The 10,799-nt window shown below is 38.0% G+C and overlaps 4 protein-coding genes across 4 annotated transcripts; 2 read left to right on the top strand and 2 right to left on the bottom strand.

Moving 5' to 3' along the window:
* Positions 1-86: 86 nt before the first annotated feature.
* LOC9309495 lies at positions 87-3,303 on the bottom strand. Its single transcript, XM_002871341.2, has 2 exons — positions 1,317-3,303; positions 87-1,145 (listed from the first exon to the last, which is right to left on the bottom strand). Exons 1-2 carry the CDS (start codon positions 3,182-3,184, stop codon positions 257-259), a joined length of 2,757 nt encoding a protein of 918 aa, XP_002871387.1. The 5' UTR covers positions 3,185-3,303; the 3' UTR covers positions 87-256.
* A 93-nt stretch (positions 3,304-3,396) lies between these two features.
* On the top strand, positions 3,397-4,552 carry LOC9309494 (protein BOLA2). The gene is made up of 3 exons (XM_002873380.2): positions 3,397-3,506; positions 4,123-4,145; positions 4,240-4,552. The coding sequence occupies exons 1-3, from the start codon at positions 3,447-3,449 to the stop codon at positions 4,436-4,438; spliced, it is 282 nt and encodes a 93-aa protein (XP_002873426.1). The 5' UTR covers positions 3,397-3,446; the 3' UTR covers positions 4,439-4,552.
* Positions 4,553-4,654: 102 nt separating this feature from the next.
* On the top strand, positions 4,655-6,417 carry LOC9307457 (probable plastid-lipid-associated protein 7, chloroplastic). Its single transcript, XM_021022298.1, has 6 exons — positions 4,655-5,121; positions 5,237-5,475; positions 5,573-5,671; positions 5,767-5,811; positions 5,902-5,975; positions 6,057-6,417. The coding sequence occupies exons 1-6, from the start codon at positions 4,851-4,853 to the stop codon at positions 6,133-6,135; spliced, it is 807 nt and encodes a 268-aa protein (XP_020877957.1). The 5' UTR covers positions 4,655-4,850; the 3' UTR covers positions 6,136-6,417.
* Positions 6,418-8,018: 1,601 nt separating this feature from the next.
* Positions 8,019-10,524, bottom strand: LOC9307456 (actin-7). Its single transcript, XM_021021161.1, has 5 exons — positions 10,327-10,524; positions 9,749-9,814; positions 9,267-9,660; positions 8,566-9,179; positions 8,019-8,468 (listed from the first exon to the last, which is right to left on the bottom strand). Exons 2-5 carry the CDS (start codon positions 9,806-9,808, stop codon positions 8,403-8,405), a joined length of 1,134 nt encoding a protein of 377 aa, XP_020876820.1. The 5' UTR covers positions 9,809-9,814; positions 10,327-10,524; the 3' UTR covers positions 8,019-8,402.
* Positions 10,525-10,799: the final 275 nt, after the last annotated feature.

Here is a 10,799-nt window from a genome sequence, read left to right as displayed (position 1 = left end):
ATTCATTCCATGCTTTATACATTTAACGTTGAAATTAAGAAACCATGCGATATTTAATTAAGAAAATCGCGTAGTAAAACCAATCATAAATGCATGCGATGCGACTTGCTACTAAAAAGTATTTGAACCATAATTGATCTTATTTCTCCTTAACCGGATTCGGTTTACCATAGACCAAACCCGACACCGGCTTCCACTAATTACAACTCAAATTCTCGAAAGATTGTTAACTAAACAGTAAACAACCAACGACTCACTAGACTTCTGAATCTTTAACAAAAGAATATGTCTTTGTAGGCTTTTGCTTTCTACCGTTGCTTACAAGCTTCTCCTCTGGTTTCTCCTTCTTAAATTCTCCATCTTTGTTTGTGTAATAAGAATCCAGAATTTGCAATAACGAGCTCTCTTTACCTTCTCCACTCATCATCTCTTGCTTCTTCTTCTCCGGGTTATCTCTCTCTGAACCAGAATCTTCTTCATCCTCGGAGAGAGATGGTTCATATACTGCAAGCTTTTTGGTCGTCGGGTGCGTAGTTGTTGCATCAGAAACTGGACCGAGTTCTTCGAATGTCAAGTCCGAATCATCTTCTTTTGACTTGGTATTTGGTGAAGGAGTTGAAGGAAGGATGTATCCAGATGCTATTCTCACTCCATGCATGACTCGAATTAGAGACTGTAGGTTCTCGTAACCGAGCTTGTCAACCGCTAAATGGTACCCATATTCCTCTAAGAAGTCTTTCCTGAAACGAATCAGGCTATAACCTTCAGGGTGTTCCTCTGTTATCTTCTTTATCAGCTTCTGACAATCCGCTATTGCATTACTTTTGTATCTTTCCAGCTGTTTCCGGTCCATAGAACCAACAGAAACTCCAGCATGAGCAACGTTCTTTCCCCTTTTCTCCCCATTTTGTTTCTGCGACTGAGATTTTGAAGAATCCGAGAAGATTGAGCTCAAACCGTTTGAAGGATGGCGGTGGCCAGGGCTAGATCCTTTGATGATTCTGAATGGTAAAGAAGAAGAGGGGGTTTCTTCAATCCATTTCTTATCTGATATTAGTAAAGTAACTAAATGAAGCATGATTGATTCATCGAGCAGTCTGAGACACGAAGGCCCTTCCTCCTGCAGATTTTTAGCCATCACCTCCCTAACCAGGTTAAGATAGAAAACAGCATTAGCTGAATACTCTTCCCTAAAAAGACAACAAATGGCTAATGCAAGAACCGATTGTAATAGTTCTAAACCTAAGATAGATTTACATATTAATCAATATCTAATCAAACTTCTGCCAAATCAGAAGGGAAGAGAATGTAAGCACCTTGTCCTTGAGTGAGATACTATAGCAAAGCCTCTTGGAGAATTAATGAAAGATTCAACATCATTCCAGAAAGACTCTTTTTCAAAAATGTCGCGTACTTGAGAATCAACACTGACCAGTTCCTGATTCCCACTACAGTCTTTGCTAGAGGCCGTGTTCTTTCCCCAGAACTTGAAACTCTTCAAAAGGCGACCTAAAAAGCCTGGACTTGCATCTTTATCTTTACTGTCTACTTCAGCAGCTCCTACTTTTACCTCCTCAACAGACTCAGCAACGAAGGAAGGTGAGGTTTGAGACATGGGATCAGTTCCCTGAATCGATGACTTTAAGTCCTTATCTCCTTTATATTTGTCTCCACTTCCAGAAACACTTTTCTTTTCTGGGAGATGCTCTGATTCCATATTTTCTGGGAGATGCTCTGATTTCATCTCAGGTGAACCATACCATAGTCTTTTTAGCTTCTGAAAAAAACCATCTTCCATGGACGAATCACTCCACGCAACAAGAGCGACTTGACTCGTCTCCACGGGTTTATCATTTGCCTTAACGTCCTTCTGGCCGACCAGAATTGCCTCTTGGGAACTCTCTGATGATTCCTCTTTGACAATTTTGTCACTCTCCATTACGTTGTCCTGCTTCTTTCCAACTGAGCCATCTCTTCTTCTTACAGCAGCAAGTTCTACATCGCTAATTAGTTTTGGCGATGGAGCATTAGCAGTTTCCTTATCTTTACTCTTCTGATCAACAGCAGTAGACAAGCCAGGACTAGAATCAAGTCGCATAGGAGGATTCTTTTCGGTGACAGCATGAATAATAAACAAGCCGTCATTAGCTGTAGCAACCCGTAAGATATCTGGCATGGATAGCAGAAACTTCGAAAACTTCTTATGTCCATAGAAATCTTTATCAATTGCTAAATTGCTCTTAATAAGCTCAGCACGTAGTTCTGTTATGGCTGCCCCCTTGGGATATAAACTCAATATCAAACGAATCTTGTCAACAACTTCTTTTGGAATAGGACGAAGGTTAACAGCATTCGAATTCACAGACTCCGAACTAGACTCGGATAGTTCTTCGATTTTCACACTAGACGATTGCTCAGTATTGGTAGCAATTGCAAATGGATCAAGAAGAGGAATCCTATAGTGACCATACCAAGAGTTATAAGGACCATCAGGAGGCTGATTAAAATGCTTACCACTAACACACTCTCCTTTGATCAAAGCATCCCAATCCCACATAATCGAAGCAGCACTACACAAAACACCAGGAGCAGATGATTTACTCACAAGCAAAATGTTGTAATTGCTCATCCTCAATCTATGTAACACACTTGCGAATTCTTTATCGCTAGAGATTAGCAAAAGATGAGCTGGTGGTGGATTCTGAGAAACCCAACACATAAGATCTGTGATCAAAGATCTATCAGCACTGTTCTTACCACCTTGAGGAACATGAGTGAGACTGATTCCAGTAGCGGAGAGAGCGTCTTGGTTTGATCTGGGGAGCTGTAGAACGTCACCGAAGGCTGTGATTGTGATTGGACCTTTGATTCCGCTATTTCTTATAGCGGCGGTGATTGATTGTGCAACTTTGAAGACATTGACACCTACAGGTAAGTTACAGCTCAGGAAGTCCCACCAGACCGAAACCCTAACGGATCGAGATTCTTCGTCTTGCTGAGGACGACGAGAAGGAGAGTGGCTGGATCCGGAGACGAAATTGGAGCCGGAGCCGGTGGTGGTGGAGAATGGAGAGGAATGAATGTTGGTGACGAGAAAGGTAGTTGTTCGACGGGGAGATTGGGTTGCGGAGGAAGAAGAGAGGCGGAAGAGAAGGGATTTGGATGGTATAGATCCAAATTTCATGGTCGGAGGACTGATTTTTGCTCCGGAGATAAAAGGGAAATGGAGAGACTTTGAGGGTTTTAGGAGTGAGGAAGACGAAGTAAAGGAAAGCAGAGCTTAAACCCTAGTTGTTATTTTTATTTTGTCGATAACCGAATCGAATCACATTTGAAAACTTGAACCAAAATAAACCGACATTTTTCTTAACCAAAAACAGCTTATCTCTCTAATTCGATAAGTGTGATTAGGGATTTCAATTTTTGTTTGACAGAGAAAGAGAAAGATGGTGACGAAGGAGCAAGTCGAAGCTTCACTGACTTCGAAACTTAAGCCAATTCATCTCGTGAGTTTTCTTCTACTGCTTTCTTCTTTCAAGTTCATCTCTTGATTGGTCTCGATTAGGGTTTGAAACTTTTGGGGGAAAATTAGAAACCCTAATCGCCTGAGTTAGTATCTTCAAAAGGGCACACACACAGAGAGACATGTTTGTGTTTCTCCTAGGAGAAGATGGATTTGAAAAAAAATGCCAAATTTGAGATTTTTGACCTGCTCACTTGGATCAAAATCATAAACTTTAATATTTAGATCATAAGAGGTATACTATATTATTGTAATCTAAGCATCTAGAGAAATTATATATCTCTAGGCATATGTGTTGTCTTTCAGCTCTGAAACTGGAGATAAAAGTTTTTTGTTTGCATAGTTGGGTGTAATTTGATAGTGTGATATGAGCTCAGGATCTGATGATGTTAGTGTTCATGATGTATTAGCAACTTAGTAGTGAGTGTTCTTATGGGGAGATTTTACTTGTGTCAATTTCAATCTATTTCCCTTTTCACTTGATTCATGTGTTCCAATTGTTTCATTTTTTTTAGCTTTGATTTTCTATCAAAAAATGTTCAAGGGTTTGATCTTCTTTTGGACTGTCTTATTGACGTTGTTCGTTTTTTGTGTACCAGGAAGTCATTGACATATCTGGAGGGTAAGTACAGGATTTTCCAATATCACGCATCCTTAATATTCCGGCTTAGGTTATAATCTCTTGCTTCTTAATCTCAGCTAAACTGTTTTTGCAGATGTGGTGCGAGTTTTGAGATCGAGGTTGTCTCTGAGCAATTCGAAGGGAAGAGATTGCTGGAGAGGCACCGTATGGTGAATGCTGCGCTTGAAGAAGAAATGAAAGAGATTCATGCTCTCTCTATTAAGAAAGCTCAGACTCCACAACAATGGAAGCCACCGTCACAAGACTCTGCAACCTTAACCAAAGATGCCTGAATTTCTTTTTTTAAGGTCGTTTGTGACAAAGAACAGAGCATTACTACTATGTTTCGATGAGGTGTAAACATTTTCCAAAACATATACTTTATCCGTTTAATTTGTTGCAAAATATATCAGAAATCGAGTTTTCTCATTTTACATGGAGATTTTTTTAAAAAAAATTTACCATGACATTCAAAAAAAAGAAAAAGAAAAAAGATAATGGGATTTGCTAAATTTTATATTAGAGTGCAGTGTATGGTGGGGGAGTGATAGATGCTAAAAGATGGATAAAATAACCAATAAAACTGTCCATTCTCCTCCCCATAAATCTCTCTCTCTCTCTCTTTCCTCAAATCCCATCTTCTTCTTCTTCTTCTTCTTCTTAATAAGCTCCATTGGATTTAGAGATTCTGAGTGATAACTGGCAATGACAAGTAAGCTTATCCAGCCACCATCAATGGCAGCGTCACGAGGAGCAATCTCAAGAAGAGCAGGAAACGTGAAAGTGTTAGTCTCGTTCACCAATTCTAATAGCAAAACGCTGAGTTTTAGAGATAAATCATTTAGGCTCAGACCCATGTTCATTGGGAAAGTCACAGAACAGAGCTCTGCTTCCTCCCCAAATGAACAAGAACAAGAACAAGAAGAAGAAGTTACAGTTACCCAGATTAAAGAAGAGCTCTACGAAGCTCTCAAAGGTGATTAGATTCACTCTATAGTTCCAAAATCATTAGGTGGTGCAAAAGTTCAAATTTTGATTTTCAATACTTTGATTCTTTTATCTGATATGGGCGATTTGTTTTGGGATAAAAGGGATCAATAGAGGGATATTCGGAGTTAAGTCAGATAAAAAAACAGAGATCGAGGGATTGGTTAAGCTTTTAGAATGTCGGAATCCGACACCGGAGCCGACCGGAGAGTTAGACAAGATCGGAGGTTGTTGGAAACTCATATACAGTACAATCACTGTATTGGGTTCTAAAAGAACCAAATTGGGTCTTCGAGATTTCGTCTCTCTCGGTGATCTTCTTCAACATATCGACATTGCTCAGGTAAATTAATATCAAAATGAAATTTTTATTAGTGTTGACGTTTAAGTGTAATTTGATTTTGTTTTTTTTTTTTTGTTTCCTTTTGCAATTAACGAAGGGCAAAACGGTCCATGTGTTGAAATTCGATGTCCGGGGATTGAATCTACTCGACGGAGAGTTTAGAATCGTCGCTTCCTTCAAGATCTCTAGCAAATCGGTACATTTACAATAACGACTTTTTGCGTTTGTTTTTTTGTTTCAGATTCTTCTGAAAAAGTCGCGTTTTGATGGAATTGCGTTTGCACTTTGTAGAGTGTTGAGATTACTTATGAAAGCTCAACGATCAAGCCAGACCAGGTCTGTTTTTATTTTTTTATTTTTTTATTACTCCGACATATAAAATCAAATTCCTGTTTAGATAATTTTTTTGATTTGTGGTGGAATCAGTTGATGAACATATTTAGGAAGAACATGGATCTTCTTTTGGGAATCTTCAACCCCGAGGGACTATTCGAGATTTCGTATCCTTTTTGATGATTATAATCCAAAATCGTTATAAATTGTTTTGTTCTGGATTCCTTGATTCTGTCAAAATTTTGCAGATATTTAGACGAAGATTTACAAGTAGGCAGAGACGGGAAAGGGAATGTTTTTGTTTTGGAAAGAACAGAGAAACCTTAAAATCTTTATACGAAAAAATGTTTACTTCATTTTTCAAACTCATTTCCATAAGAAGAAATTGCTTGTTTCTCAAGAAAATTTTCAACTTTTTCTTTGGTTTTGGGTTATGTTGTATTAGATATGCTGATATACCTTTCAGTATTTCAACTTTTTTTTTGGTGGGATTTAGAAAAAAAAAATCTAGATTAGTCTCTTTTTTATCTTTGGAATATTTGTAACAGTTCATTGATTATTGACATAATTGATTGCTCAATAATATAATTTACTATTAGCTTTCTCCCATTTGTTTACTTCTAAAGTCCTAATGTCGGTATTACATTGTACATTCTGGCCTCTTACAACAGAACTAAGAAAATGGTGACAAATGTGTTTTTTCACTAGATATTTGGGCTTAAATGGGCCTTTACTTTGAGAATTGGGAATATCACTAACTAATGGCTGGTGGTGCTAATGGTCTACTCATTTGGGGGTGCCAAAATCTTATCACATTCTCATTTTTAGTGACTTGCTCAGTTGCTCTTATCATAAAAGATAAAAAGTTAAAAACTATGGTCATGAATTTTTTTTTTTTTGTCAATCAAGCATCATATATTAATTCACGAAAGAGAACTCTCTTCTAGAAGTCGCAGATTCTGTTTCTCCCATGTAAATTCGACGGTCATGGATTATTCAATAGCTTTCACATATTACTTGATATTGGTATGGGCCTATGATATTGGTATGGGCCTATGGACGAAAAAGAGAGAAATTCTTTTCTTTTTTACTCACATCAACTTTGATATAAAAATTATGAAGTAAAAAAAAGGGACAAGAAGAACTACAAAAATAGAACTAAAGTATTGAACTCTCCGACTTATACTTTCCAATTAAAAACATTTAAACACTAATAAAATGAAGCAACAGTTTATGAAGCAACAGTTTCTGGGGCCTCAAAATCTACATATGAAATGGAGGTCCATAAACAATTTTTTGACATTTTTTTTTTTTCTTCAAACAATTTTTTGACTTTAGACTTGATTTTCTAACAATATAAAGATTTTTAATTCGGAAAAGGGAGATTCAATGAAGTTAGGTTGGTCAAAAAATTTCTTACATTTGGTTTGGTTTAGCTACCATCTATTTGGATATTAAATAATCTACTAACACTTTATCAATAAGCAATTTATCATACACTAGTTGTTTGGACCGAAAGCTAATCGATAAAGAAGACTGTAGATTCTTTGGAACATTCAATAGACAATTGAAAAATGTATACAATAAAGTTAAGAATTTAGACAGATGAAGTCGGTGAGTATGTGCGGCAACTACACATTTTGTGTGTGTATATGAGTTGGCCAATGGATCGTTTTTTCAAAGTATCGATATAGTATTTGGGTGATTTGGCTGGACCGACCATTTCAAATCTTCCCAATGGTGGGGACAAAAAATTAACTAGTTAGGAAAATAAACAGATTGTGATGTTTAGACATTTTGTGATTTTGAGATAAACAAATTCCGAAAAACTCCAAAGGCGTAACCAATAATATACATGTCCACCTAAAAAGATATAAACGTGGAAATGATTGCTACTCTCCAAACGTAACATTTGGTGTAGAAAGAAGCGGCTTAATGGAATATTCACATTCAATCCATTGTAACCTTTCAAAATGGTTTCGACTAAACTGTTGCAATTGAATCCTGCTTTCTTTCAATTAAATTAGGTCATTTGTTTTCTAACTAGTGAATAAACTTGCTTTCTTATAGGTCAAATTCTTTTCCTTTTTTTTCCATCATCTATATCCAATCAAGTATCATAACCAGACGATTTTGGCTGGAGTAAACACTTCCTTATCAAATTCATAGGCTAAACGTATATTTTAGAGGGCCAATGTAACAATCGACGATTCATGATAACTGCATTGCAACCCGATACTTAAAAAAATGTCTCATACAAATAAAAGATTGAAGACATCCAAACAATATTTATATGGAAAGAAAAAGAAAAAGCCCAAAAAAATGAACCAAGGACCAAATATAATATGATATTTTTTTTGCTTAAGGACAAAAAAAAAACCAGCATCTCATCACAAGCATCCTAAAGAAAAATAGAAGAGAAAACAGAGAGATAAAACTAAAGTACACAATACTTCTTGAGACAACCATAAGGTTCTAAAGAGAAAAAAGAAAATAAAATCCACATAACAACAGATAGTTCAGTTCCCATCTCAACTAGGGAAAACAGATTTTGTAACAAACTCACCACCACGAACCAGAGAGAAGAAGACACTTTAGAAGCATTTCCTGTGAACAATCGATGGACCCGACTCATCGTACTCACTCTTTGAAATCCACATCTGATTCACACAGAGAAACGAAACAAAATATCAATATTTTCACTCAGGTTTCAAAATGGAGCTGAAAGTTTCAAAGAGGCCGAATCCAGATTTTTACCTGTTGGAAGGTGCTGAGGGATGCAAGGATTGATCCTCCGATCCAGACACTGTATTTTCTCTCTGGCGGTGCAACCACCTTGATCTTCATGCTGCTAGGTGCAAGCGCAGTGATCTCTTTGCTCATACGGTCAGCAATTCCTGGGAACATGGTGGAACCACCACTGAGGACGATGTTTCCATAGAGATCCTTCCTGATATCGACATCACATTTCATGATGGAGTTGTAAGTTGTTTCATGGATTCCAGGAGCTTCCATTCCGATGAGCGATGGCTGGAACAGAACTTCAGGGCAACGGAATCTCTCAGCTCCGATGGTGATGACTTGTCCATCGGGTAGCTCGTAGTTCTTCTCCACTGAAGAACTGCTCTTGGCTGTCTCCAGCTCTTGCTCGTAGTCAAGAGCGACATAAGCAAGTTTCTCCTTTATGTCACGGACAATTTCCCGTTCTGCGGTTGTGGTGAACATGTAACCTCTCTCAGTGAGAATCTTCATGAGGGAGTCTGTGAGATCCCGACCCGCAAGATCAAGACGAAGGATAGCATGGGGAAGAGCATACCCCTCGTAGATTGGCACAGTGTGAGACACACCATCACCAGAGTCGAGCACAATACCTATCACAAAAAGAGAACGGTTTTAAGCAAAAACAACTAAGAACAGAATGTTTATTCAGATTTGCAAGTTATAAGTTGAGAACTAACCGGTTGTACGACCACTGGCATAAAGAGAAAGAACAGCCTGAATGGCAACATACATGGCAGGGACATTAAATGTCTCAAACATGATCTGAGTCATCTTCTCCCTGTTGGCTTTAGGGTTAAGAGGTGCCTCTGTGAGAAGAACTGGGTGCTCCTCAGGGGCTACACGAAGCTCGTTGTAGAAAGTGTGATGCCAGATCTTTTCCATGTCATCCCAGTTGCTAACGATACCATGTTCGATTGGATACTTCAGAGTAAGAATACCTCTCTTGGACTGAGCTTCATCACCAACGTAAGCATCTTTCTGACCCATACCAACCATGACACCAGTGTGCCTGGGACGCCCAACAATACTTGGGAACACTGCTCTCGGGGCATCATCACCAGCAAAACCAGCCTGTGCATATACAAAAATCATGATCACACATGTACAACAATGAACGCAGAAGAAACCATACAGTAGCTAAATAAACAGTCTTACTCACCTTCACCATTCCAGTTCCATTGTCACAGACAAGTGGCTGAATATCCTCACCATCGGCCATTTTTCACTAAACAAAACAAAACGAAACGAAGGCAATTAGATATAATCATAAAGTAAACACGAATCAGATCACAGCAGGTATAGAGTTGAATCAGATAAAAATTGAGAGAGCTGGGTTCAAACTTCACAGATCTCAAAGAGAAAACACTAGAATTCACGTGTAAACATCAACCCCTAACAGATCGAAGATTAAAACCAGATCAATCGAGCAAACAAACAAACCACAAAATCATTTCGAACTAAACAACTTCACTTCACTGAAAAATAAAATCAAAATTAACAGCGACATATCGATACGAGCGAGAAAAATCCTCAAACTCCACAGATCTAACACATAAACCCTAAGAATTAGCTCAGATCGATCCAACAAGCATGGATCGAATCACAGAACAAGCAAAAAACCCAAACAAAGATTTTTCTCATAAAACTCAACGCATGCTAAACAGATCTAGCAAAATCGGTATGGAGAATCAACAATAACCAGAAGATAATCAAACGATTATGGATCTAGAGACTGACCTTGAAGAAGATGATACAGAAGATTCGAGAAGCAGCGAGAGAGAAAGAGAGAGAAATGGAGGAGGAACAACAGCGGCAGCAGCTAACACTGAGGAAAGCGAAACGAGTATATGTGCGAATATATAGCCCTGAGGATTTTTTCTCACTCTTTTATTTTTCTATTTACTTTATTATTTTCGAAATGAAAATTAAAAAAATCTGGGAGAGACAATGCTATGGTGACCTGGCTTTCACACTCTTTTCAGCTCACCGACGCTTCTTCGGCGCCGTTAGATTGTTGGAAGATTGATCTTAACCGTTGATTTACGATTCGCTTCAAATGAATTAGCCCGGGAGCCGTGACTGATCGTTACGGCTAAAGTTAGGCTCCGCTTAGGATTTATTGGCTCGGCTTTTGTGGTTCGGACATCGTTCAAATTTTATTCTCGAAATAACAAAAAACTAATAATAGAAAATTAATAAAATCTATAGCA

Source organism: Arabidopsis lyrata (genome assembly GCF_000004255.2).
Source record: "Arabidopsis lyrata subsp. lyrata unplaced genomic scaffold ARALYscaffold_6, whole genome shotgun sequence".
Lineage (NCBI taxonomy): Eukaryota > Viridiplantae > Streptophyta > Magnoliopsida > Brassicales > Brassicaceae > Arabidopsis > Arabidopsis lyrata.
The sequence above is the reverse complement of the archived record's forward strand: the minus strand, read 5'-3'. Positions and strand labels throughout refer to the sequence as shown.